At 35.1% G+C, this 23,343-nt stretch overlaps 1 protein-coding gene across 4 annotated transcripts in view; it reads left to right on the forward strand.

The window, feature by feature from the left end:
* EML5 (EMAP like 5) overlaps positions 1-23,343 on the forward strand; it is a 92,981-nt gene that overhangs the window by 16,063 nt on the left and 53,575 nt on the right. For all 4 annotated transcript variants that reach the window (XR_011726258.1, XM_071745801.1, XM_071745799.1 and 1 more), the window contains exons 2-10: positions 1,141-1,300; positions 3,918-4,016; positions 4,589-4,657; positions 7,202-7,387; positions 14,410-14,545; positions 17,470-17,671; positions 18,529-18,666; positions 19,475-19,731; positions 21,675-21,887. Coding sequence is in view for 3 of the 4 variants with exons in the window: in XM_071745801.1 (XP_071601902.1) it covers positions 1,141-1,300; positions 3,918-4,016; positions 4,589-4,657; positions 7,202-7,387; positions 14,410-14,545; positions 17,470-17,671; positions 18,529-18,666; positions 19,475-19,731; positions 21,675-21,887 (1,460 nt within the window). In the remaining variant the exon portion in view is untranslated. The remainder of the gene's footprint in view (positions 1-1,140; positions 1,301-3,917; positions 4,017-4,588; positions 4,658-7,201; positions 7,388-14,409; positions 14,546-17,469; positions 17,672-18,528; positions 18,667-19,474; positions 19,732-21,674; positions 21,888-23,343) is intronic.

Raw genomic sequence — 23,343 nt, forward strand, 5'->3', positions numbered from 1 at the left:
GATATTAGGGATTCTACAGTGTTGTATATTGTGATTAAAAATACAGGCTTTGGATCTTAATTTGTGCTGCTTAACCCAATACAGAGGCAGAATTTGAGCGCAGCTTAATTCAGTATTTTATACCATGATATAGAAAGAACTAGGACTGTGATATTGCTAAGCATTATTATTTACCACTTATTAATTAGAAAAAGAGGAAACATTCTCTATATTTACCTAATACACTTTGAATAGAATTAGTTTGCCCCTTGGGGCTAAGGACAACATTTTCCTGGCCCTTGGTAGCACCTTTACCTTGTTCTTTCCATTCTGATGCGTTACATTTGTCACTTCTGGTCTCTAGTTAAAATCATGCTAAATTAATTTTTAGTTACAGAAAAGTGTTTTGTAATTCTTGTTGTGGGGATGCTTCTGCAGGTGTGTGTGTCCAGGGTGGAGCCTGAACATTTTTCAATTGATGGGTGGGCTTGACTTGCCTGAAACTGCACAAGGCAGAGCCAAGCACACATTGAAGAGGTCCTGAATCAGTCATGAGACTGCTGTGTTTATACTTTATCTCTGAGTTCCAGCCTCTGTTGTGTCACTGTAAAAATCACTGAAGTGAATTGCAGTAACTGCATTTACCTGCCTCCTTCTTCCTGCACTATTTTTAAATTATGAAGTTGCTCTGTCAAATAAAAAAGCAAGTGAAGAACAATTCAGGAACTGGAGAGAAGCAAAGTGGAGAAATATTGGTTGCTTGATATTGGTGCTGAAGGCAATGTGGGGCAGCAAAGAAGAGGAATTCTCATAGAAAAGTGGAAAGATCCAGGGGCTTTTTGTCTTCTGTAGAAGCTTTGAAGTTAAAGGTTCCCCTCAGAGTTGAGCAGTATCAACCAAAATGCTGTATTAAAATAGAAAAAATATAAAAATGCATTCCATAGTGTAGTAGGATAATGAAACATTAAGCAGTTTCTAACATGGTTTTCTGCTGCTCTTTTTGTGTGTAGAAAATATATAAAGATATTATGGAGTCTGTCATACAAAATAGCTACTATCAACGGGAAAATATTGCAATATTTTTTAAGGAAAAATATGCAATCAGCTAGGCAAACGTAAAAAATTTGTGAAAAAAAAATATTATGTTTTTTCCTTTGGCAGCCTTGCTTTGCATCCTGAACGTGTGTTGGTGGCAACAGGTCAAGTTGGAAAAGAACCATACATCTGTGTGTGGGACTCATACACTGTGCAGACTGTATCTGTTCTGAAAGATGTTCACACACATGGTATAGCTTGCTTGGCTTTTGATTTGGATGGTCAGGTATGTAATTAATATTCTTTTTTCAAACACTTAAATTGTTTATCTGTCAAAAATCTTGTTAAGTAGCTTTTTCTTTTTTTAGGTAACTGTATTGACTCTTGGCTTTAACCACTTATGGTCAAGTTGAAGAAAAAAGTTTGCTTTAGTAGTGACTGACAAATATTCACATTTGACATGAAAAGTATAGCTTTGGGAGTGTAGGATGGTTCTTGTGGTCTATGGGTCACAACAATTGGCTCGAGATAGAGGACCTCCCCTGTGCAGGAGCATGTCTTGTGCACATAGTGGTGCCAATCCTGTTTTGTTATTCCTCTTTGAGTATCTTCTCTGTCACACTTCTTGCTTGCGTTGGTGGATCTCCACATTTTGATTGCTGGTTCATATTAATGTATCCTGAATCTAAGACTCAAGAAAAAGGTTTTGTTGGATTATAACTTTATTACTTTAAAACATTCCCTGAGTAGTAATTTAGTTCACAGAGCAGCTAATTTTTACCAGATACTTACTTCTATGAGTAAAGATACTTTCTTGATTGATATCTAAGAAATGGAAGATACAGCTCTTCAGCTACTACCTAATGTGTTATCCATGAAAGACCTTTCTGCAGTTGTGCTCTCCTGGTCTTAAACAGCACTTCTTCCCCTCCCACTAAGCCTTGCAATGTGATATTGAAATTTAGCTATATTCTTTATATATATGTATATATGTATATATATATATGTATATATAATTTTATTAAAAAATAAAATGTCCATATCTGTTGCCTTCTACTGCTTTATCTCATTAGGATTGAAGTCCCCTGTGTATATTGGAGAGATTTGAATGTAGATGTGTGACTTTTTCTAGGAGTACTAGGTACTGATTTTTATGTTTGAAGCCATTAATGATCAGAATTTAGTCTTTCTTTTCTCAGTTTTTTCATATGATCACCTTTTTCATGTCATTTGTTGCAATTTTGTTGTTTCAAAGGAAAACTGGTACAGATTTTTCAAGATTTGCATCTCTAGAGTTGTCTCCATTTGGAAATACAGTAAAAACCACAAATCTAGTTCAGAAAGATTTGCAAAATATGTTTCTTTACATCTTGCCTATACTTTAAAATTCAGATTTGTCAAAGTCCCAGAGCAGTTCTTTTAGAGGGTTTAATGTTTGATATCAAACACACTTATTTCATGTATTTGGTGTCATATGGGATTTTGATTTAGTAGAGTGATACAGAAATAGACTGAAATCACAACACAAAAAAACTGCAATATACAGATGTATAAAAAGATTTATATATTAATTATACATAAAAATTCCTACTACTGGTCTCTAAATGATCACTGTCACAAGGCTGGGCATCTCTAGTCACCAGGAAGGAATATGTGGATTAAAGTGAGGTCAAACCCATTGATCTCTTCTGAGTATTTTATTAGTTGTTCAGTTTTTACACTTAATATTGTGTTGTGTACAATAAGCATTCTCCTCCCCACCCCTAGCTGGTCTGGCTAACTCATGAAGTTGTTACTTGTTCTTTACTTATTATCCTTATTTGTTATGGAGAACCTGATGATTCAGTGCTGCAGCTGTGTTATCGAAACCCAAGGTTACCTTCCAGTCTCCCAGGTGTTGAGAAAAGTTCAGCTTGTTTTGTGGTACATTATTTTCCTAGTACTATAGTACTATTCTTCTAGTTCATTGGTATTTTTGCTCTTCTCTGAACTCTACTCCACTGTGGGGGTAAACTGCGTGGTAACAAGATTTTTGAATACTACTTAGCAGACCAAGAACATAATTTAATCTCCCTTTTTAAGTGTACTAGCTTATGTCTGGAGAGGAATCACCCACATTTCGTGTGTTGGGTATGCTGTAATTGTAAAACTACTCTGCATTTATGCCTCTCATTCTGCAATAGGACTGGAATTGAACATCGTAGAAATACATCTGGATTTGAAGCTGATGTTCATTTAAAGAGTAGAAAGGTTGGACTTGGCAGTACCTTACAAATTGAAGTTGACATTAATAGAGAGCACGGGTAGCAATTTTATTTAACTTTGCCTTTCAAAAAGATGAAAACTATGACTTAGGATGCCTAACATACCATATATTAGGAGGAAAAATTTTTATTAGAAGTAGTTTCTTGGCTCTTTCTAGAAAGTATGTCCATTAAAGATGTTTCACATTACTAATTTAAAATGAGAGTTAATTCTGAATATGCATACTGTGCTGATTAGAACTTTTACAGTTTTTTTCATCTGTAGACTACAGAGAACTATATAAAAGTACCCAGCTATCCTCATTTTCCAGGATGGAAATGTAAAACAAAAAGTTTTCAGAAATGTTCAAGTCCCACTTGCGCTAAGTCTTTTTGAAGGTCAATGTGATTGAGGCTCCTTCAGTCTCTTAAAAGATGAAATCCAGGAATATGTTATTATGCAAGAAGATTGTACTTCTTTGAGATGCTTCTATGGAAGCTTTAACATAAGATACTGTATTTCTAGATTTCTTCTATATCAAAATGCAGCTTTTTCCCCTAACTCAAATATGTTACGAATTTTGAATAATTCAAAATTATGACTTTAGCTTTCATTAATATATTGAGTTGTTTTTATTTATTTAATTTGGACATTTTTAGCGTTTGGTCTCAGTTGGTTTGGATTCGAAAAATACAGTTTGTGTATGGGACTGGAGAAAAGGAAAATTGTTGTCAATGGCTCCTGGTCATACAGACAGAGTAAGTATAACTAAAGAATATGTGTGTCAGTGATAGTCTAGTTTGTTAAACCATGCCTGTGTAAACACAGAAGAGCGGTATCTGAAAAAAAAATGGATGTTTTAAAAAATTATTTTGCATAAAGCTTAGATATGTATTAAGATATGTGAAGATATTTAAGATGCACAGTTTTATTTATAAAAAAAAATAATTCACAACTCATAATTTGTGTATGGTTTGAGACTGTAAGCATGTAGGGGAACTGCAAAATTAATGTACTTTTTAGACCCTAATCTCCATACAGGAAATAATAATACAAATAATCTCTTAAGTTTTTCTAGTCTGTAAATGAACCTTTATGTTGTTTTATCATGTGTTATAATTACTCTAGGGAAAAAAACAAACACAAAAGAACAATAAGAGTTAGACATTACAGTTTCAGTATTGAATTAGGGGATTAAAAAGTAATTCCAATAATTTCACTGAAAGCATTTCAGATTATTTGTTGCTTTGCTACAAGTTTTTATATTTTTAACTGTCCCATACCATCTCTGCTAAGGTCTTTGTTGTGTTTTGTTTTGTTTAAAATGCAGATATTTGATATTTCTTGGGATTTGTACCAGCCAAACAAAATCGTCAGCTGTGGTGTAAAACACATCAAGGTAACAAAACAAATGTTAATTTATAAAATATTTAATATGCAGTAGTTTATACTGTATGAAATAGATAAAAAATAGGATCTAAAAGGAATATATAATGGAAGTATAAAATGTCTTGTAAGAATAATATTGCTTCTTAGGAACTGAAATGATGGATCACACCTAACTACACTTGATTTTTTACAAGGTGTATGTGGTGCAAAACAGACCATGTCTTCTCCGAAGAGTTCATGTCCTGACAGAAGGAATGCAGAAGGAGTAAACCACTTGTTAGTAGCATCATATGTCATGATTGTAATATAATGTAAAATTTAGGTTTTCTAAAACATACTGTTTGAAATCCCAAGTAGTGTAAGACAGGATGCAGACATTTAAGGTGATTCCAGGTACTCAAGTTTCTGATTCTTGAACAGTTAATGAATTGTTACACTGCAAAGGTGAAATGAGTTAAATCATTTCTTGCAATTTGAGGGACTATGGGATACAGTGACAGAAAGGAAAATGCTGATCTTTCTTTTAGTTCTTTTCCCTGCTGTTACTCCTACCTTTGTAATTTTGAACACTGTACCTGTTACGGGATTCATAATTGGGACAGATCTTGTCTCTTTCAAGTGGAAAAAAAGATGTTTGATCCCTGTACCAACTGCTGTGCAGAAACAGCCTCTTTTTCAGGTTTAATTCTGTCGGCAGGATTATCCATGCTTGACTGCCATCAAATATGTGCCCTAGAGTCACTGCTTTCTTTTATCCACTGTCTTCTGTGTTACCATGTAGCAGCAGTAGATGGCAGCTTGAAAGTTTTGTATTGCTCTAATGCGTAGGTTCCTGTGTGGAAAAATGTTTTGCTTTTTATACAATTAACTGTTAGATTAATATGTATTAAAGGTTTGTTGGAAAATGGGTTCAATGAGTTGGGTTGATTGAATACATCTTTGATTTAGCATAGTGTTTAGCTTATCAATGTCAGATTTTGATAAGCATGATTAATAATGATCTTTTCTACTTTAAAATCTAAAAGTACTGTTATGCCAATAGTGAGTAAATATTTGCCACTAGTAATTTAGTATATTTATGGTGTCTTTATGATGCCAAAACATACCTATTTAGACAAGCAAATGTTTATTTGAGCAAGTTTTAAGGCTCTACGAAGCCTTTCAAAATAACAATAGCTTTTTAAAAGTAATTAATGTTTCCTTTGAGAAAAATGTCTAGGAAAAATCTGAATCCTAGAGATTTATAGGCATTTGGATCAGGCAAGGGATTTTTGTTTATGTGCTTTTTCTTACATGATCCCTTGTCTTGTTCTTTCACATCTCAATAATTATTTTCGTATTGCTAATACTATTGTCTTTTTCCTCACGTGATATTTTATGCATATTGTAATACTACTTAGTCAAGTTCTGTAGGTAATTCCAAGTGAACTGATATTGAGAAATTACTTTTCTTAGATATGCTACCGACTTCCATATTTAGCTAGGTGGTTGATTTATGCAGTGGTTGAGCAGTCACTTCTCAAGCAACAACACTATCTATGACCTGTGTACTATGGTTAAAGAAATACTAGTTAAAAGACAGAAATGCCCAACAGATATATAGTTATTTCTTATTTACAGTATTGTTGTACAAATATGTGTCAATTGTAAGTACTTACATTATCCTATATTGATATATCTGCTCAGAATTTTGGCTAGATTATTGGTAACAAAGAGACTTGCTGTAAAGTACAGTTTACTAAACATCAAGGTAATACATGGAACATGCTGGGACAGTGTAAGACTAACCTGTCAGCAGTGATGAAATAAATGCTTTCACAATTTGCACTGGATTACTCCAGCAACTTGTTGATTTTCCAGTGCTGCTTGTCTGCAGGCATCTCAGAAACCAGAGCGTACCTGGAGATGTGGTTGGCAAGAATTGTGCTCTGACAAGAGACTTTGCAAGTCCTTAGTTTAGCAGTCATTCATACATGTTGGACTACCAAGGAGAAAATTCACTCTCATGTGATTGCTGTAATTTAATATAAATTATGTTTATTAGAAAGTTCTCAGAAATGTCTGCCTCAGATGGATGCTTTGTATGATCAGTGGTTCTGATGAGAAGTGAAAAGTCTATAATAAAACCAGCTGCTTTCAGAGAAAATGGTAGCCTTATCAGAAATGTACAGGCTTAGATTGCATCTTTAAATGCCTAAGGTAATATAGAGTGCAAAAACAACTTTTGCAAATTGGAAATCTTCCACCAAAGAAAGATCAGATAATTCTATTATGAAGCACTTTTCAAAAGGACTGAAAATACAACTGACTCAGAAACATATAATTTGAAAGAACTTAATTTTGGTTTAATACTGATACCCTGAAACTCCTCAGCTATGCTGGTTTTATGGAAAGATAAAGCTGGTTAAAGTTGTCAACCACCTGAAGAAGTAAAGCAGGGAAAAGTAAATGAATGATGATATCTTTTGGAGATGAGATACTTCTCTTTCAGATGTGTATATTAAACTGTAGGGTATTAGTGAGCTATCTGTCTTTTTAAATCACTTTGTTGCAGTTCTGGAGCTTGTGTGGCAATTCATTGACACCTAAACGTGGTGTTTTTGGCAAAACTGGTGATCTCCAGACTATATTGTGCCTCGCCTGTGCAAGGGATGAAGTGACATATTCTGGTGCACTTAATGGAGATATATATGTATGGAAAGGAATCAACCTTGTACGGACAATACAGGGAGCACATGCTGTAAGTATATATCTAATTTAAAATGTTAAATAGATTGCTGGAGAGCTGGAAGGGGCAGTGCAAGATCACTTGGTCTGTGTTCCCAGACAGTTTCAATGTCAGAGACTTAGTGTGTCTTATTTGCAGGTTTTTCCCCCCAATCCTTTGCTTCTGTTGCTTGAAATTGCTGTTGTGGTAGAAAGTGAATGTTAGATTGAGAAATACATTTGAGTGTCTATGTTCTGTCTTTTGTTATTGATGAGGGACTAAGTAATCAATGGAACCTGGAGTGCATTTAAGTTTACTCTTAAGTAGACATATATTACTCTCTTCAGTCATCCATGCCTGGATATTTGTAGTGACATATTGTATACCGCAGTTGAGTATTAAGTGCCTCCCCAAAATATTATGGATTTTCATTATCTGACTTCCTTGTGTGGATGTCTGATTAATCCAAAAGCATCTCAGAAGGCTTCGATGCCTGTATTTTCACAATTGATCTTGAAAAAAGCCCAGAAAGGTCTACAGAGAGGCTGTGGAGTCTCCATCCACATCTTCATCTGTTTGGACATGCTCACAAAACTGTTGGACACAGCCCTGAGCAACCTGCTGTTATCTGACCTTGCTTTGAGCAGGGGTTTGGACTATAAATTGTCCAGAGTTTTCCCCAATGTCTTCTATCTTCTATCATTCCCTGACTGAGTCTTACTGCTTGTTGTCTGATAGGTCTCTAGAGTCCATTGATTCAGTGAGCTATAATGTCTTGTAGACACATATATTTAGTCATTTTAGCTTGACTCAATCACTCTTCATTATCCTATGTTGCTGCCTATTATTGTATTCATTCAGCTTTTTAGAACAGTATACAGCTTTAAAAAGTGAAGAAATAGTGAAAATTTAATAACATTTTTCAAAAGTGCTTGGTGAGATTTTATTTTACTTATAATTAAAATGTTTATCACAACTATGAAGTTATTGCTTTTTTCCTACATAAATAGCAGTTAATTATTATTTTTTTATAGGAATCTATTACTTTTAAACTGGCAGTATTGGACTGGATGGGATAATGTGTGTAACTGAAGTATGAAAATAGCTTTTTCTGATTTGATTGGGTAGAAGGGAGGGGACAAAAAGTGTTGAAAGATATGTAGGTGGGAGAGGTTGCAGTCAGTATGTACAAAGGAGTTTCTTGGTTTACTGATTTAGAAATGTACATGCAGGATGGTGAACTCAATAACTTAAAAGCAATTGGGCAGGTGCATAATGGCAGTGTAACTGTTCTGAAAAAAAATGAAGTTATAAAGAATGTAAGTGTGGGAAACATCCTATATTTTGCATTTGAGATTTCTTCAAATACATATAAGTGCACAGATATAAATATATATATACACTGTATGGATATAAATATACACACACATGTGAATACCCTCCAACATGCATCTGTAGTAAAAATAAATATATTCAAGAAGGCCCCAATTATAGAACAGGAAGCATAAGAGGATATTGTACCCTTCAGATATTCACTGATCCTTACTCTTTACCTTCAGATCTGATTTTAGTGTTCATATTTAGTGTTCAGTAGTGTTCTGTTCTATAGTTTGCTAAGGTGACATGGGCATTTACTTTTTGATGTTGAAGTTAGTGAAATGAAATTTAAAAAATTCTTATATTGCATATGCAGACCTGGATTTCCAGAAGAAAGTGTGCACTTTGTCTGCTGTCCAAAGCTGATCAGGAAAATACCCTCTTATCCTGTTCTGTGTTGTAGGAGACACCTGTGTCGTATATTCATATACTTGTTGGAGTATTTAGATTGCTACAGTTTAATTCTCAGAATAATGCTATTTTTCAGTGTGAAATAATCCAACTGATAAACTTAGGAGATGTAAACTTATGATAACTTGTTGCTCCATTATGTGCTGTGTCAGTTCTTTGTTGACCACAAGATCAAATTTGAAGTGCTTGGCTCCTTATCTTCAGTAGTGTCAGTGGATGGAGCTCAGGTGACCTTGGAGTAGGTCTCATCTAGACTTCTATTTTTGGCTCTGTCCTTTAGGCTCAGTGGAACTGTACTTTGCAGTACTGAAAATTAAGTAGGGATAGTAGTCCATGGCTTTGGAATTCATTTTCGCAAGAGATTAGAGTCGCTATAAATCTCACCAATTTAAGGGGAAAAATAAACCAATCAAGTCTCTTCTGGGAGCTTACTTTCCAACAGAATGAAACCTTGTTTTTCAATAGAATATTACATTAAAAGATAATATTGTCAGACTATTGCAAACACAAAGTTTAGCAGTTTGGAATAAGAGTGCTTCTTCAGCTATGCTAAACTATTATCATCCTATTTTACATTTACTTTATATTTATCATGTCGTTCATGTCCATTCTTTAAAAAGAAAATGCTAGTGTAAATGATAACATTTGTGATGTGTACTCATTGCTAAAGCACACGATGCACACAGTAGGGAATTGGTGTAAATTTCTGTTTAGTATCCTAGTGTTGGAATTGTCACCACTGAATGCCTGTGTATCATCCTACAACATTACTGCTTTTATTAAACTGAATTTAACTGAAAATTTATTCAAGGAAATACATCCCATTATTTGCATAAAGTACCATGTTTTTCTTTCTTGAAGCATAAACAGTAAGTATCCGGGATACAGGAAAACATTTGCTAACACACATTGATGATTTGAGGGTTTACAGTCCATCCAGCTGGCAGCAGTCTGCATGAATTCTTTTCAGATATTGGCTATCTTTGTTACAGTTATCCTAGCTGGAGAGACATCTTTTTATTTGAAGAGTAAATTGATGGGAAAAATAAATCATGCTGTACTAATATAAGCAACCAAGGAAGCAGACAGCAGATAACAAAATAAGACTCCACAACTAAGCCAGATTATCTGTCTTCTGTCACACAAATACTAAGAACTGTAGACACAGGAGGAAAGAACTGGCAGATTCCTGACTGAGTTTGAGTAGAAGCAAAAAGTTGGTAACTAATAGGTTGGAGAAACTGGAAAATTAGTTGAAATAGGATTGGAAAGTTCACTTACTATGAGTATAGTAATAAAAAGTGGGAACATATGGAAACAAGCAGGAGTTAAGAGTAAGTAAAGGCACAGAGTTCATGTGCAAGGAACACTAGATGTCAACGGAAAACACAAACTCTAGTTTTTCTGATCTCTAAAATAGTAGAAGTTTTAAAAGGGAGAAATAAAACAGAGCAATATGAAAGCATATGTAAGTTCATATGCACTGGTGGTACTTCAGGACGTTATTTGTAGGAAGTGCATCTGATTCTTAATACATACTTTTAATAAACAAATAATCTTTTATTAGATATCTTAATTTTGTACCAGTGCAAAGAACGGACTTTAGGTTCTTCTATTTATTTTATCATTTTATGTGATCTAAATTCAAGGTAGCCTGACTACTAAGATACATATATAAGATGTTACTCAAGTATTAAAACAAAATAGTATGCATATTTGAAAACACTGTACATCTTGAAGATTCTTGTGTGCTATGCCTTTTCCTTGCATAGTAAATGTACATAAGATGCTTTCTCAGCAGCTGAATAATTTATTTTGAGATAGTCTTTCAGAGGTACACATTAAAGTTGTGTGGATTGATGTCAGAAACTGAGGTTAAATAACAGGCTTGAGGTTAAATAACAGGCACTCTGTTAGAACTACTGCATGCCTATGTCAGTTGGCTGAATACTAATTAAATATAGATGGAAACAATATAATGAACTTAAATGAATGGTTTTAAGCTGGTATCATGTACCAACACATTAAGTCATGTAGTATTTTTCTGCTAATTAGTTGTGGATTTGAAAGGTACCTGTCTTACTTCAGGCAATGAGAGGTACATAGGCAACCATTTAAATAGTAATTTGCCCATTTTTTTAACTTTTATGGGTGATTTGTTAGATTTGGCAGTAGTGGCTCTTCACTGTGAACTTGCTGGCACCAACTTTTGTTTGCAATCCATTTCCTTCCTATGCAATAAATATTGGGACAGGCAATATCTTAGAGTGAGTGCCCAGTGCATGTATTGCTTTACATGTTAACATCTCTGTCCTGAATTGTATCTAGAAGAAAAGGGAGGCAATGGAGTTCTGATTAAACTGGTGTAATGTGTCTGTTCTTCATCTTGCTCAGGAACTGCAGTTGCTTCTGATGTTTCCATAATATCTTTCAAGCTTGGTCCTAACTAAGACTCATGCTAAATGCAGTCACGTGCTTTAGGAATTGCATAGTCAGAGTTAGTGTTGTGGATTTCACATACACGATTGCTTTTAGGTAAGTTAACACTTGATTTTTGCTCCTCGGAGGCAAGATGGATCCAGTGGCAAACCTGAGACTACTTCAGTATTAGAAACTGGCAAAATACACCTGCAGCAGAGACCACCTTTGTCAAATTCTTCTTGTACTTCTCTGGCTTTCAGCTATCTTTTAGGATAGATCTGGGCATTTATGTCTTTGTTTGCTCTCATTCAACTCTTTTTAAAATTTGAGAAAACACAGATGTGACACCAGCTGGTTCTACTGGGAAAATAGCAAATATTCTGCATTTTAAGAAAAATGCTGATCCATTTGAGATGTTACTTCCAGAATTTTCCAGTTCACTAAGAAGTCCAAGGAAATTTTTTAATGGAAGAGTTGTCTGTGTGTCAAGCTGTAACTTTTAAGATGAAAGACTTTGATCTACACTTTTTATTCAGGAGCACAATCAATCTTTGCTGCTCAGATAACTTGATTGGATCAAAAAGAATCAATGCAATTGTTTGCCTTTCATTACTAATAGAAGGCTGTTGAGCATCAAGAGTCAAATTATATTAATGACAATTTTGGACTGAAGGTTTAGAAGCATGAAATCCAAAGTTCATTTACATTAACAATCTTCACAGTTTCTGGAAGGAAAGATTTGGTGGAAGAATTATGACTGGTGAAGCTACAAGTGGAAAGAATCTTTCTTTTCCCCAAAAAGTGTGGCCCCAACAATTAAAAGAAGAGTGTAGCTCAGCTCAGCTTCTTCCATTTAGGTACTTACAGTATCTATTAATAAGGAAACTTTTTCTAGTTTTTATTTAAGTCTTCTATTCCAGTGACACATGAACTGGAATGAGAATGTCCTATTGCATTTCAAGAGATTTGAACAAGCACTGCATCTGCCAAATCTCCTTGACAACCAGTATGTCCTTTTCAAGATAAGGATATTCTGTGAGATGGAGAACAGCTTAATCCTGGATCCACTTGATCTTATCTTGAGAACATTCAGCCAGCTTCCCATATCACCAAATGTCCAGTTCTTTTTTTTTAATAATGACTAATTAAATAATAGATTTCAGAAGGAGTTAATTAGAGAAAAGAAAATTTCACTAATATCAAGGTTGCATCCCAAAAACAGCTTAAAAAAATTATGTATGCCAGAACTTGGGCAGAATTCAGTATATGGTGCACAGTGAGCCAAAATTCCTCAAACCTTTTGTTTACCTAACGACACAAAAAGGTTAACAGAGTAAAACAGACAGTCACAAAGAGAAACAAATACAGTTTGGGTTATATTTTCAAAAATCTCTAGGCTTTAAAAAAACAAGGAATTTTAGAACATTAGAGATGATGGGAATTAGCCTTTTAACCTCCTTATGACTTAAAAATTCCATTACATTCCTGTTTGGGCACATATTCCCAAATATATGGCTTGTCTTAGAAGTCTGTAACCTGAAGATGGACATGACATGACTGTAAATTTGAGTTCTGTCACACTAGTCTTTCACCTATGTCATATGACATTTCAGTAATAATATGCTGCTTTTTGTGTGTGTGTGGGAGGGTTTTTCTCAACTTGAAAAATAATACTTTTTTTAACTGATGATAGAGAAGCAAACTCAGTCCATATTTCATTATGATCAGTCAGTCCGTTATTATATTTTCTGTAGTTATAGTTTAAAACATAAAAATAGCTTGATGAGAGAGAATAGTCCTGGGAACTCTGGATACTAAATTGTACAGCTTTATTTTCCTCCAAAATCCAGTCTTTTCTTTGCAGACTACTTTTGGGTTTAAGGTGCTTTATTACTGGAAAATCCAGGCCCCCAACCAAAGAAACTACAGGAACTACATTTACTTTGTTAAGAATTAACAAAACTGAAATTCCAGAACAATATTATAGCAGATATATGTCTGTTGTCAGCTTTTCTGTCTTCTTTTGGACAGGAGTAACAGAGACAGATTTTCCCTTCCATCATTTTTAGTGGTCTCCTGTTTTCTTTTGTCACGGCTCAATATTATCTATTTTTACTAAATACAGGTTTTTTTAAAAATGCCTCATAGGCTTATAAGCCAAAGTTGCCCTTTCAGTAGGTTTACTTACTGAAATGTGAGTGGCTTTTGAAAATAAGACTGGTGAGTTGTGTAGGTACTTTAATAAAAGGTGTGTGCATACTACTTAGAAAATATGTTTGCATCGAATAGAGTTGCTGTGTGGGTACAGTGTCTTATTTAATAATATGTATGTCATCCTTGCCTCTTTATACTGAAGAAAACGTATCAAGTGAGTTAAAGTAAATGTGGTAAGATTTTGTTTCCTGATGTCCACCTTTAAAAAAAAATTTGGTTTTTTTGCTTTGTTGCATGAAAGCTGAGTAGTAGCAGCAAGGGCCTTGAATCAAGCCTGACACAGATCTGTGGAAATCTTCCTGCTGACATTTATGACCCTAAGGCAAGAGGATATGAAACAAAACTATTTTTAGATATAAGGAGCAGCATTGCTCCAGTCATCATCAGGACGAAAGGAGTAGTACAGCACTTCTCTTATCTCACTGTTTGCCACTGAAAAGTGAATTCTGCTCTTTTTGAGTTTGTTTCTTTTTTGACTTGTTCATATTTAAAGCCTGTATTAGTTGCATCTGTTTGTGCTGCTTTCAGCAGTGGAATAGACAGGAAGACAGGAAGTTTATCAATTCCAATTTAGACAACAATATTGATTTCTCTTATTTGTGCATATTCTTAAAAATATCTTCTCTCTTTAGGCAGGAATTTTCAGCATGAATGCATGTGAAGAGGGGTTTGCCACTGGTGGTCGGGATGGCTGTGTTCGCTTGTGGGACTTAAATTTTAAACCAATTACTGTGATTGACCTCAGGGAAACAGACCAGGGATATAAAGGTAAAAAGAAGTTTTTCACTTTTGATATACCAACAAGACAGAAAATTTACTATTTACTCTTAATATTTTAGTGCTTTGGAGAAGAAAAGGCTTAAAAACCCTAAAAAGTGTTTTCATGGATTTAACTGTGAACTGTTTGCTGGAAGACATTTGGTGATGCCCACTAGTATGAAGGTCACATAGTTGTTCAAAGCTACTGCAAAACTATGACATTTCTGTTTTTTATTAAAAAAAAACCCCAAAAACAAACAACCAAAAAAACCCCCCACCCCCCCCCAACATATTTTCTGTAGTACAGCAGTTTTTAATGAGCAGTAATGCTTTAAGAGAAATTAGAAGAGACGGTGAGATGTACAGTGTGAAACAGTGGAGTAAAAAAATTGCATTTCCTAGAGATACTAATTTACATTATGCTATTTGGAAGTAATGTATAGTTTCAAAGTACTTAGAAGACTGCTTACATATACCTGTTACTTCAGTTACAGTTTATGATGTGAAAATTTTATGTCTAGCAGTCTACAGCATGTTTTGACAGTGTTCTGGATACTGTTGCTGTAGTGATTCAGGAAAAGAACCCAAACTTGTACTGAAGCACTGATGTCACTTACAATATTGCTTTTGTTGGCATTTGGTTTTCTTTGCCTCCAGTATTATATTTTGTATTTTAAAGTCTTGCCAAGAATTTGACAATGTGGTAGAATATCTGATATTAGATTAGATACGCATGGTCAATAAATAACTGATTACAAGTTAATTCTTAGGATTCTGAAAGTGACTTAGCATTTCCACCAGGACTGTGAAATATTACAAGATGGAACATATTCCATTTTAAATGCCCTGTGGAACAGTGACTCTTTTACATTTACTCATCTGCTGTTTCTGAGCTCTGAAAGAAAGCTGAAAGCTGCATTCTTTATTGTATTCCCAGTACATTCCCTATTTCATTCTTTCCAAGTTGTTGCTACTCTGGATTGCATCCTTTAATTTTGGTGGAACAGACTCTTGCCACGAACCCTTTTGGTTGTTGTTGGTCACTTTCTTCTTTTTGGTTCTGTTCTTACTTGTGCATTTGAAGGCTGTCTTGTCATGCAAAACATATTAAAGTGGCATGATCAGGAGCTCTTCTTTGAAGCTGGTTTTGCGGATGCACCCATTCAGTGTTTCCAAGTCTTTCAGGTTTTTTCCAATGTGACTTTAATAACATAGGCTCTTATTCCATCTATATAGTTAAAAGTCATGGAATTATGGAATCATAGAATGGTTTTGACTGGAAGAGGCCTTAGACATCAACTAGTTCCAACCTCCATAGCAGACACTTTCCACTAGACAAAGTTGCTCGAAGTCCCATCCAGCCTCGCCCTGAACATTTCCAGGGAGGAAGCATCCACAGCTCTGGGCAGCCTCTTCTAGTGTCTCACCACCCTCACACTAAAGAATTTCTTCCTAAAATCTAATATAAATCTATTTTCCTTCAGTTTCAAACCATTCCTCCTTGTATTATTACACCATGCCCTTGAAAAAGACCTTCCCCAGCTTTCCTGTAGGCTCCCTTCAGGTGTTGGAAGGCTGCTATAGGGCCTCCCTGAAACCTTCTCCAGGCTGAATAGCCCCAACTCTCTCAGCCTGTCTTCATAGGAAAGGTGCTCCAGCCCTCTGATCGTTTTTGTGGCACTCCTCTGGACCTGCTTCAAGAGGTCCGTGTCTTTCTTGCGCTGAGATCTCCAGAGCTGGACACAGTACTGCAGGTGGTGTGGTCTTGTGAGAGTGAAGTAGAAGGGTAGAATCACCTCCTTTGACCTGCTGGTTGTGCTTCTTTGATGCAGTCCAGGATATGGTTGGCTTCAAGTTCACATTGCCAGTTCGTGTTGGTTTTTTTGTCATCCATCACCCTCAAGTCCTTCTCCTCAGGGCTGTTCTCAATCCATTCTCTGCCCAACCTTTTTAGGTACTGGGGATTGCCCCAGCCCAAGAGCAGGACCTTGCACTTGGCCTTGTTGAACTTCATGAAGTTGGGCATGGGGCATGGGCCCGCCTCTGGAGCCAGTCAGGGTCCTTCTGGATGGCCTCCCCTTCCTCCACACCACACAACTTGGTGTCATCAGCAAACTTGCTGAAAGTACACTCAATCCCACTGTTCATGTCACTCACAAAGATGTGAAGCAGCGCTGCTGCCAGTACCACCCCTTGAGGAATGTCACTCGTTACTGACCCATTTTATTATTCTCCATCTTATCTACCAGCAAGTGTAGTCTGCAAGTGCACACCTTTGCTATAAGACTGGAAACTAGTTTATTTGTTAGAAATACATGTTAAATTCTATCATAAACCCTTTTAATCTCTTTATATGTTGTTTTATTTTAGTTTATTTTATTTTCTGTTTCGTGGGAAAAGTAATTCCAAGTGCTGTGAAGATACTACAAAGGTTTGCTTTAGGGGGAGTATCTCAAGAAAGCTGCAAGGAATGGGGCTTTTTGACTGTCTTACATATAATGCATATACAAGTGATGCTTCTGTTACACATAACTTTGATTCATCTAGCTAGTACTAAGGCCCATGGTTTGATCAGAAACCTTAATTTATGCTGTCTGCTAACTTTGTTGAAATTTAAAGACATTAAATGTGTAATTTCAGATGCAAGTATCAGTATTATCTTTCACTGTCAGAGATCTTGCAGTACAGTTGGCTACGTGTCCTTTATTGAAAAATGCTCTGATTTAATTTTAGAATTTTTGTAATACTAAGCTTGATAAGCTAATGTTCCAAGGCCAGTATGTGTTATATGAAATAGATAAAAGGAGTAAATGGAGGAATAAGGGAAGTTACATAGGTAATTCTTTTGCATAATTAATTTTTTGTCAAGTGCTTTGTTACCTTTGTTTCACAAATTCTCAGGATGTATCTCTCAGAAATAATCTCTTCTACAGGTCTGTCTGTAAGAAGTGTTTGCTGGAGAGGAGATCATATCCTCGTCGGGACACAAGATAGTGAAATTTTTGAAATAGTGGTTCATGAGCGTAATAAGCCTTTCCTGATAATGCAGGGGCACTGTGAAGGAGAGCTCTGGGCTTTGGCTGTCCATCCTACAAAGCCACTAGCAATGACTGGAAGTGATGATCGATCAGTCAGGTTAAATCTTGTTTCTTTGTTTAACTGCATACAGTTTTGTACAAGCACCTAGTTTTGTAGACAACCTAATTGCAAAACATAGATTTTACAGGTATTAAAATAAGGCACCGGAGTGCTTCTGAAGCAATTAATTTATGCGTTCAATTAGTACACTCCAGTAATAAGTAATGGAGAAGTATATTTCACAAAAAAAAAATGTACAAAATTTGATCACACCCAGTAAATTAATCCCTTTTACAAGTTCATCTTTCTTTTCAAAAACATCTTTCTTTTCTTTCTTAGAAATGAAAGGTGTTGGCATATTTGTTAAATAATTGGAGGAACATGGTAAAGCCCAACAGTAGTTGAATTATGAAAATTGAAATAGTACTCTAGAATCCCATATGTATTGTATAAATAAGAGATGTTGTCATGTATCTTTGTTGTAAAAACTGATATGTTGTAATATTAGCTAGTTATATATAAGGAGTTACAAAGAATGACTTGTTAATAGGAAAGAATGTATTTATTGAGCAGTCTTTAATAGTACTTTAATGTTCTTAGCTAAAACCATTTTTTTTAAAAGTGAAATTTTCCCATAGTGGTCTGGAAATGTTTGTCATTCTTATATGCAGAAAGTCAAACAAAATTATTGTGCCCCTGCATTTTCTCATTCCATGATTTCTTGCTCTTTTGAATATAAGAATATTCTTTGCTGAATGCAGAATTCACATTTCTGTCTTAGATTTTCCTTGTGGAAAATTATTTTAAAATGCAACAGTACCATGTCCAATGTTCTGCAGAAATTGCAGCCTTCATTCTATGTATGACACAGCCACAAACCACTCCTTAGATTTGTAATTATTACTTTACTTTAGAATTTGGAGTTTAATAGACCATGCTCTAATTGCCCGGTGCAATATGGATGAACCCATTCGCTGTGCCGCAGTTAGTATCGATGGAATCCACCTTGCTCTTGGAATGAAGGATGGCTCTTTCACTGTGCTTCGTGTCAGGTATGTTACAAAAATTAAATATAGATACTTTATTAACTCTTTCAGTCATAGAAAGTTAGGGGTTGGAAGGGACATAGAAAGATCATCTGGTCCAACCACCCCTGCCAGAGCAGGGTCACCTACAGCAGGTCAAGCATGTTATCTACTTGCTTTTGTGAATTATCTGTATATTGAGACTGTAGTGACCATCCATGAGGGGTCACTTACATTTCTTTTTGAATTACTGATCTTGAGGATGCTCAGGTTTTTCAGATGTGTGTGCCACACGTGTTCATGTTGTTCCAGAGCAACACGTTTGAAAAAGCATATTGGTCTATTTGCAAAGAATGGCAATGCTTTAGGAAGTGTTGTACTTGAGGTTTAGCTTTAGTAATTATTCTCGAATTATTAAGAAACAAATTTTCATAATGTTCTAAACTGTTTCTGTATGTGGAATACTGCTGTTAGCACATCACATGTACAAAACCTGTGCTGCCTTGTTGCTGCGATCCCAGAGTTTTAAAGGGAAAATGAGATCAGTCAGTTAAGTTCTCTTCCCTGAGTTAAATAAAGATCTAGGAATCTACCTGAATTTTGTTAGCTTGAACAATTTCCCTCAGCTTATTCTAGCACTATCTTGTTTCACTAATCCCTTCTCTTTTTTTGGCCGTGCTGCCTTTCCCAACTTTAAAAATAGCAGTGTTTTGTCTGTGTATGATAGTGAAGTTCACATCATCATTTCACAGTTTTGTCCTGTTTTTAAAAATGGGAACTTGACAGTATGATAAGGCTTTTCTATACTTATGACATGCTTTCTTTCATACTACAGAGATATGACTGAGGTTGTTCATATCAAAGACAGGAAAGAAGCTATTCATGAACTGAAATATTCACCAGATGGGAATTTCCTAGCTGTTGGTTCCAATGACAGCTCTGTGGATATATATGGTGTTGTTCAGCGATACAAGAAAATTGGGGAATGTATTGGATCTTTAAGTTTCATCACCCATATGGATTGGTCTTCGGACAGTAAATACTTACAGACCAATGATGGCAATGGGAAGAGACTTTTTTATAGGATGCCAAGTAAGATTCTGAGTTGCCTTTTTAATATTTGTTAGTTATTATAGAAAGAATGTGTAGTAGCTTTGTAAAAACAGCCAAATGTAGATCCTAGTTCAAAACACTTGGATATAGGGAATTTTTTTCTAAGTTTATATAAATATTTGCTATATTTGAATAAATACAGCATTTTCTGACAAAGTTACTTAAACATTTTTATCCTTATATAATTACTCTTCTTTATAATTAATCCTTTAATAGTAGAGATGCTGGCTTATAATTTATCAAAACTAAATATTTGTTCCCACTTCTTCAGAAAGTGAAAAGTATTGCATTAAATTCAGATTTGCAATAGTTTTTTGAGCTCAGATATTAAATGGCTTATATTATGTGCTTGAGCTGTATGGTTTTTAAAATGTGTGTAAAAATTAATGAAGCATCTTGGAAGAATCATCTGTTTTTCTAGAGTTATGTTTGCAGCAGAACTGAGGAATTTAACTTCAAACAGCTTTTAGATTGATAAGTTTTCAATAGATAGAAACAACGGTAACCCAAATGCATTTGGAAGTATAATGGAATTGGGTAACTGTAGAGAAAATGAGTACCTGATATAAGAATGCCAGAATGTTAAAAATTCCTCACTGAAAACAAAAGAAATATTGAATTGTGATACATTTTAATTGCTCTGGTGTTTATTGACATAATAGAAAGTGGGATTGAAAAGCCTTGTTTATGAAAAATGTTTAGCAAAGTCAGTGAAGTTAGAGTAGTCTCATAAATATTTTAAAATAATGATCAGAGTCATTTAACACATGAAATTCCACTATAACTGAGTAAGGAACTTACAGCTGTCTAATACAGGATCTTTAGGACTTAGTTCAGGATGTAGCCAGTATTAGTGGTCATCTTTTACATGGATTAGTGATTGAAAGAGATTACAAGATAAACCTTGTCAAAGGGTGCAGTTATTTCATCAGAGCTGAAGGATCTTCAATCAGAGCACTTGAGTTTCTCTCCAGTTTTTGGAAGGGTATATAGTAGTTAAACTTTTCCTCGAGTGTGGGGTGGGTTTTTTTGTATTTTTAGAGGTCTTCATTTCTAATTTATTTGACAGTTTGCTTTATCTCTTCTCTATAGCTGTTCTTTACTCTGTTTATTCCAGTATACTAGAGTTCTTCTTTGCCCTATACCTCTGTTGAAAACTTACCTCCTTACAGGACCTGTGGCTGTTCCGTGCCACATCCCCATCCCATCCCATCCCATCCCATCCCATCCCATCCCATCCCATCCCATCCCATCCCATGCCTTCCCACTGGACAGAATATTAATAACAGTGAGAAAACAGGAAAAAACCAACCCATCTGCCTTCAGTTTTGTTACCACTGAAGAGTGAAAGGTGTTTTGTTACCAGTGTCCTGCTCAGGTTCTGTGCTTGAGCACTCAGACTGGCTCACAAGTGTTAGGTTTGCTTAATTTCTTAGCTGGTGTAGCTCCTGCTCCTGGCCAGTCTTGAAGACACGATGTTAATTACGTGGCCCTTTGCTCTGAGTCACTAAAGCTCTTACGTGAAGCTTTGTGGGATTGGGACAATCGCATTACAGATAAAGCCAATTGGAAATAATTTAACAAGGATCTAGGTGTAAAATTGGTATTTTCAGTAATTTACAATGGCCAGATCTAAATGATGACAATTTTTCCAACCTTTTTCTTACAATGGCTACCTAAATTATTTGAGAAACACTTGAGAATAGCAAAGCCTCAAGAAGACGTCAAGAAATAATAAAAACTTCAAAGTGTGAAACCTGTCTTCTGTTAAGTGGTTTTGAGAAGCCTTAGTAGTAGTACTGTTGGTGATCATAGTGGATATTAAATAAGGATAGTTTTAGAAGTTAGCTTTTAATTCTGTCTCACTTGGAGAATTTTAAAATGTTTCACGCTCTAAAAAATGACTCTGCTTTTGTTTGTAGGTGGAAAAGAAGTAACAAACAAGGAGGAATTAAAAGGCATTCAGTGGGCAACATGGACCTGTGTTTCTGGCCTTGAAGTTAATGGAATCTGGCCCAAATATTCAGATATAAGTGATATAAATTCTGTGGATGCAAATTTTATTGGGCAAGTTATGGTTACAGCTGATGATTATGGAATAGTAAAGCTTTTTCGATACCCATGCCTAAGAAAAGGTAGCAACTTTAAATTCAGTTATAAATATATTTGTTTGAATTTCTGAAGCCTTCTGTTTGAACCTTCTGAAAGGTTTTAGAAAACTGGATTTTTGAAAAATATTGTGAACGTCAAATATTTGTTCCTAGTAGTCTGAGTTCATAGGTGGAAAGCAATAGTAGACTGGTTTTTTGACATCTGTAAAAGAGTATTTCATTTGAATAGGATAATCAGAAGTTTTTAATATATTTTGTTCCATAAAAGATGTATTTTTTAGATCTTGTTTGTTTTTTATAGAATTTCATGAGGTGATATAATATCCACCCGTTTATGAAATCTTTAAAGTATTTCACCTTGGTCTTTAAGTAGGTTTTTTCCTTTCTCTGGATCTGTGATGGAGATTTGATTTAGGAAGTAGAAAAAATAACTACTAAATGACTAGAGGCAATAAACAAGTGAAAAAGGATTGTCTCTGTAATCAGATTATGCCACTGTGAGCTGCTGGAAGTTAAAAAAACTTCAACATGTTTTCCCTCAAAATTTTGCTAGCAATAAAGACAGATCTCATGTGAAATTCCTAAAATTGATGCCTAAATCAAGGTATATTATTTCAAGTTTACTGTTCAGGTCAGAGTGAACAGGAGAGAGATGTATAGCTTTTTACATAAGAAAGGCTTAATTTTTTCAGAGCTGTTGGAAGAACTCCATGCTAGACACCATTCAAGTTGAGTTGTAACAAATAATCAATGGCTGAGATCTCTTTCTTCAACCTGGTATCATGAGGATGAGAGAGAGCCTGGAAAAGCTTGCCAGCTTTTTTTTTAAAAAGAGTCCTCTTAACCTAAAGAATTTGCCTTGTCTTTCAAGTTTTGAAATTGGAAACAAAAAGTTGCCCCATTGCATCATTCAGTTTGAGCATGACATGTTTACTGCTGGCTTGAGCCACATGATCCTTGTGATGGGTCTTGGGGTGTGTATGTCTCCAAGCAGTATGTACTTGAGGAAATGATCGACTGATTTCTTTTAAAATGGCTGATTTCCCCCTGTAGTTTTTTTCAACTCTTCAACTCTTTTCATAAAAGGTGATTAAAAAAATATTTCATCTCAATATTTCTGGTTTTATTTTTAAAATGATACAGCTTTTATTGGTAATCTAAAAATATGTTCTTGAAATCAGTCTTCAGTGAACTGAATTTGTTCCCTTTTTATCCTGTTTTGTGCTAGAATTATAAAACTGAAGAAAAACCAGAAGAATCTTTATAATGAAGGGCTGTTCAGAACTTCTGTTTAGTAACTGCTCCAATGATTGTGTAGTAATTATGTAGTAATTAATAAAAAATAGAATAAAATTCTTTTAAAAATTCCTTTAGTGCACCTCATACAGCACTATTATATGTCTTCCCTCTTTGTGTTTGACTTGTTGAAGATACTATATCCTAGAGTCCAAATTTTAGAAATTGTCTTAAAGGCGGATTA

Source organism: Heliangelus exortis, chromosome 5 (assembly GCF_036169615.1).
Source record: "Heliangelus exortis chromosome 5, bHelExo1.hap1, whole genome shotgun sequence".
Classification (NCBI taxonomy): domain Eukaryota; kingdom Metazoa; phylum Chordata; class Aves; order Apodiformes; family Trochilidae; genus Heliangelus; species Heliangelus exortis.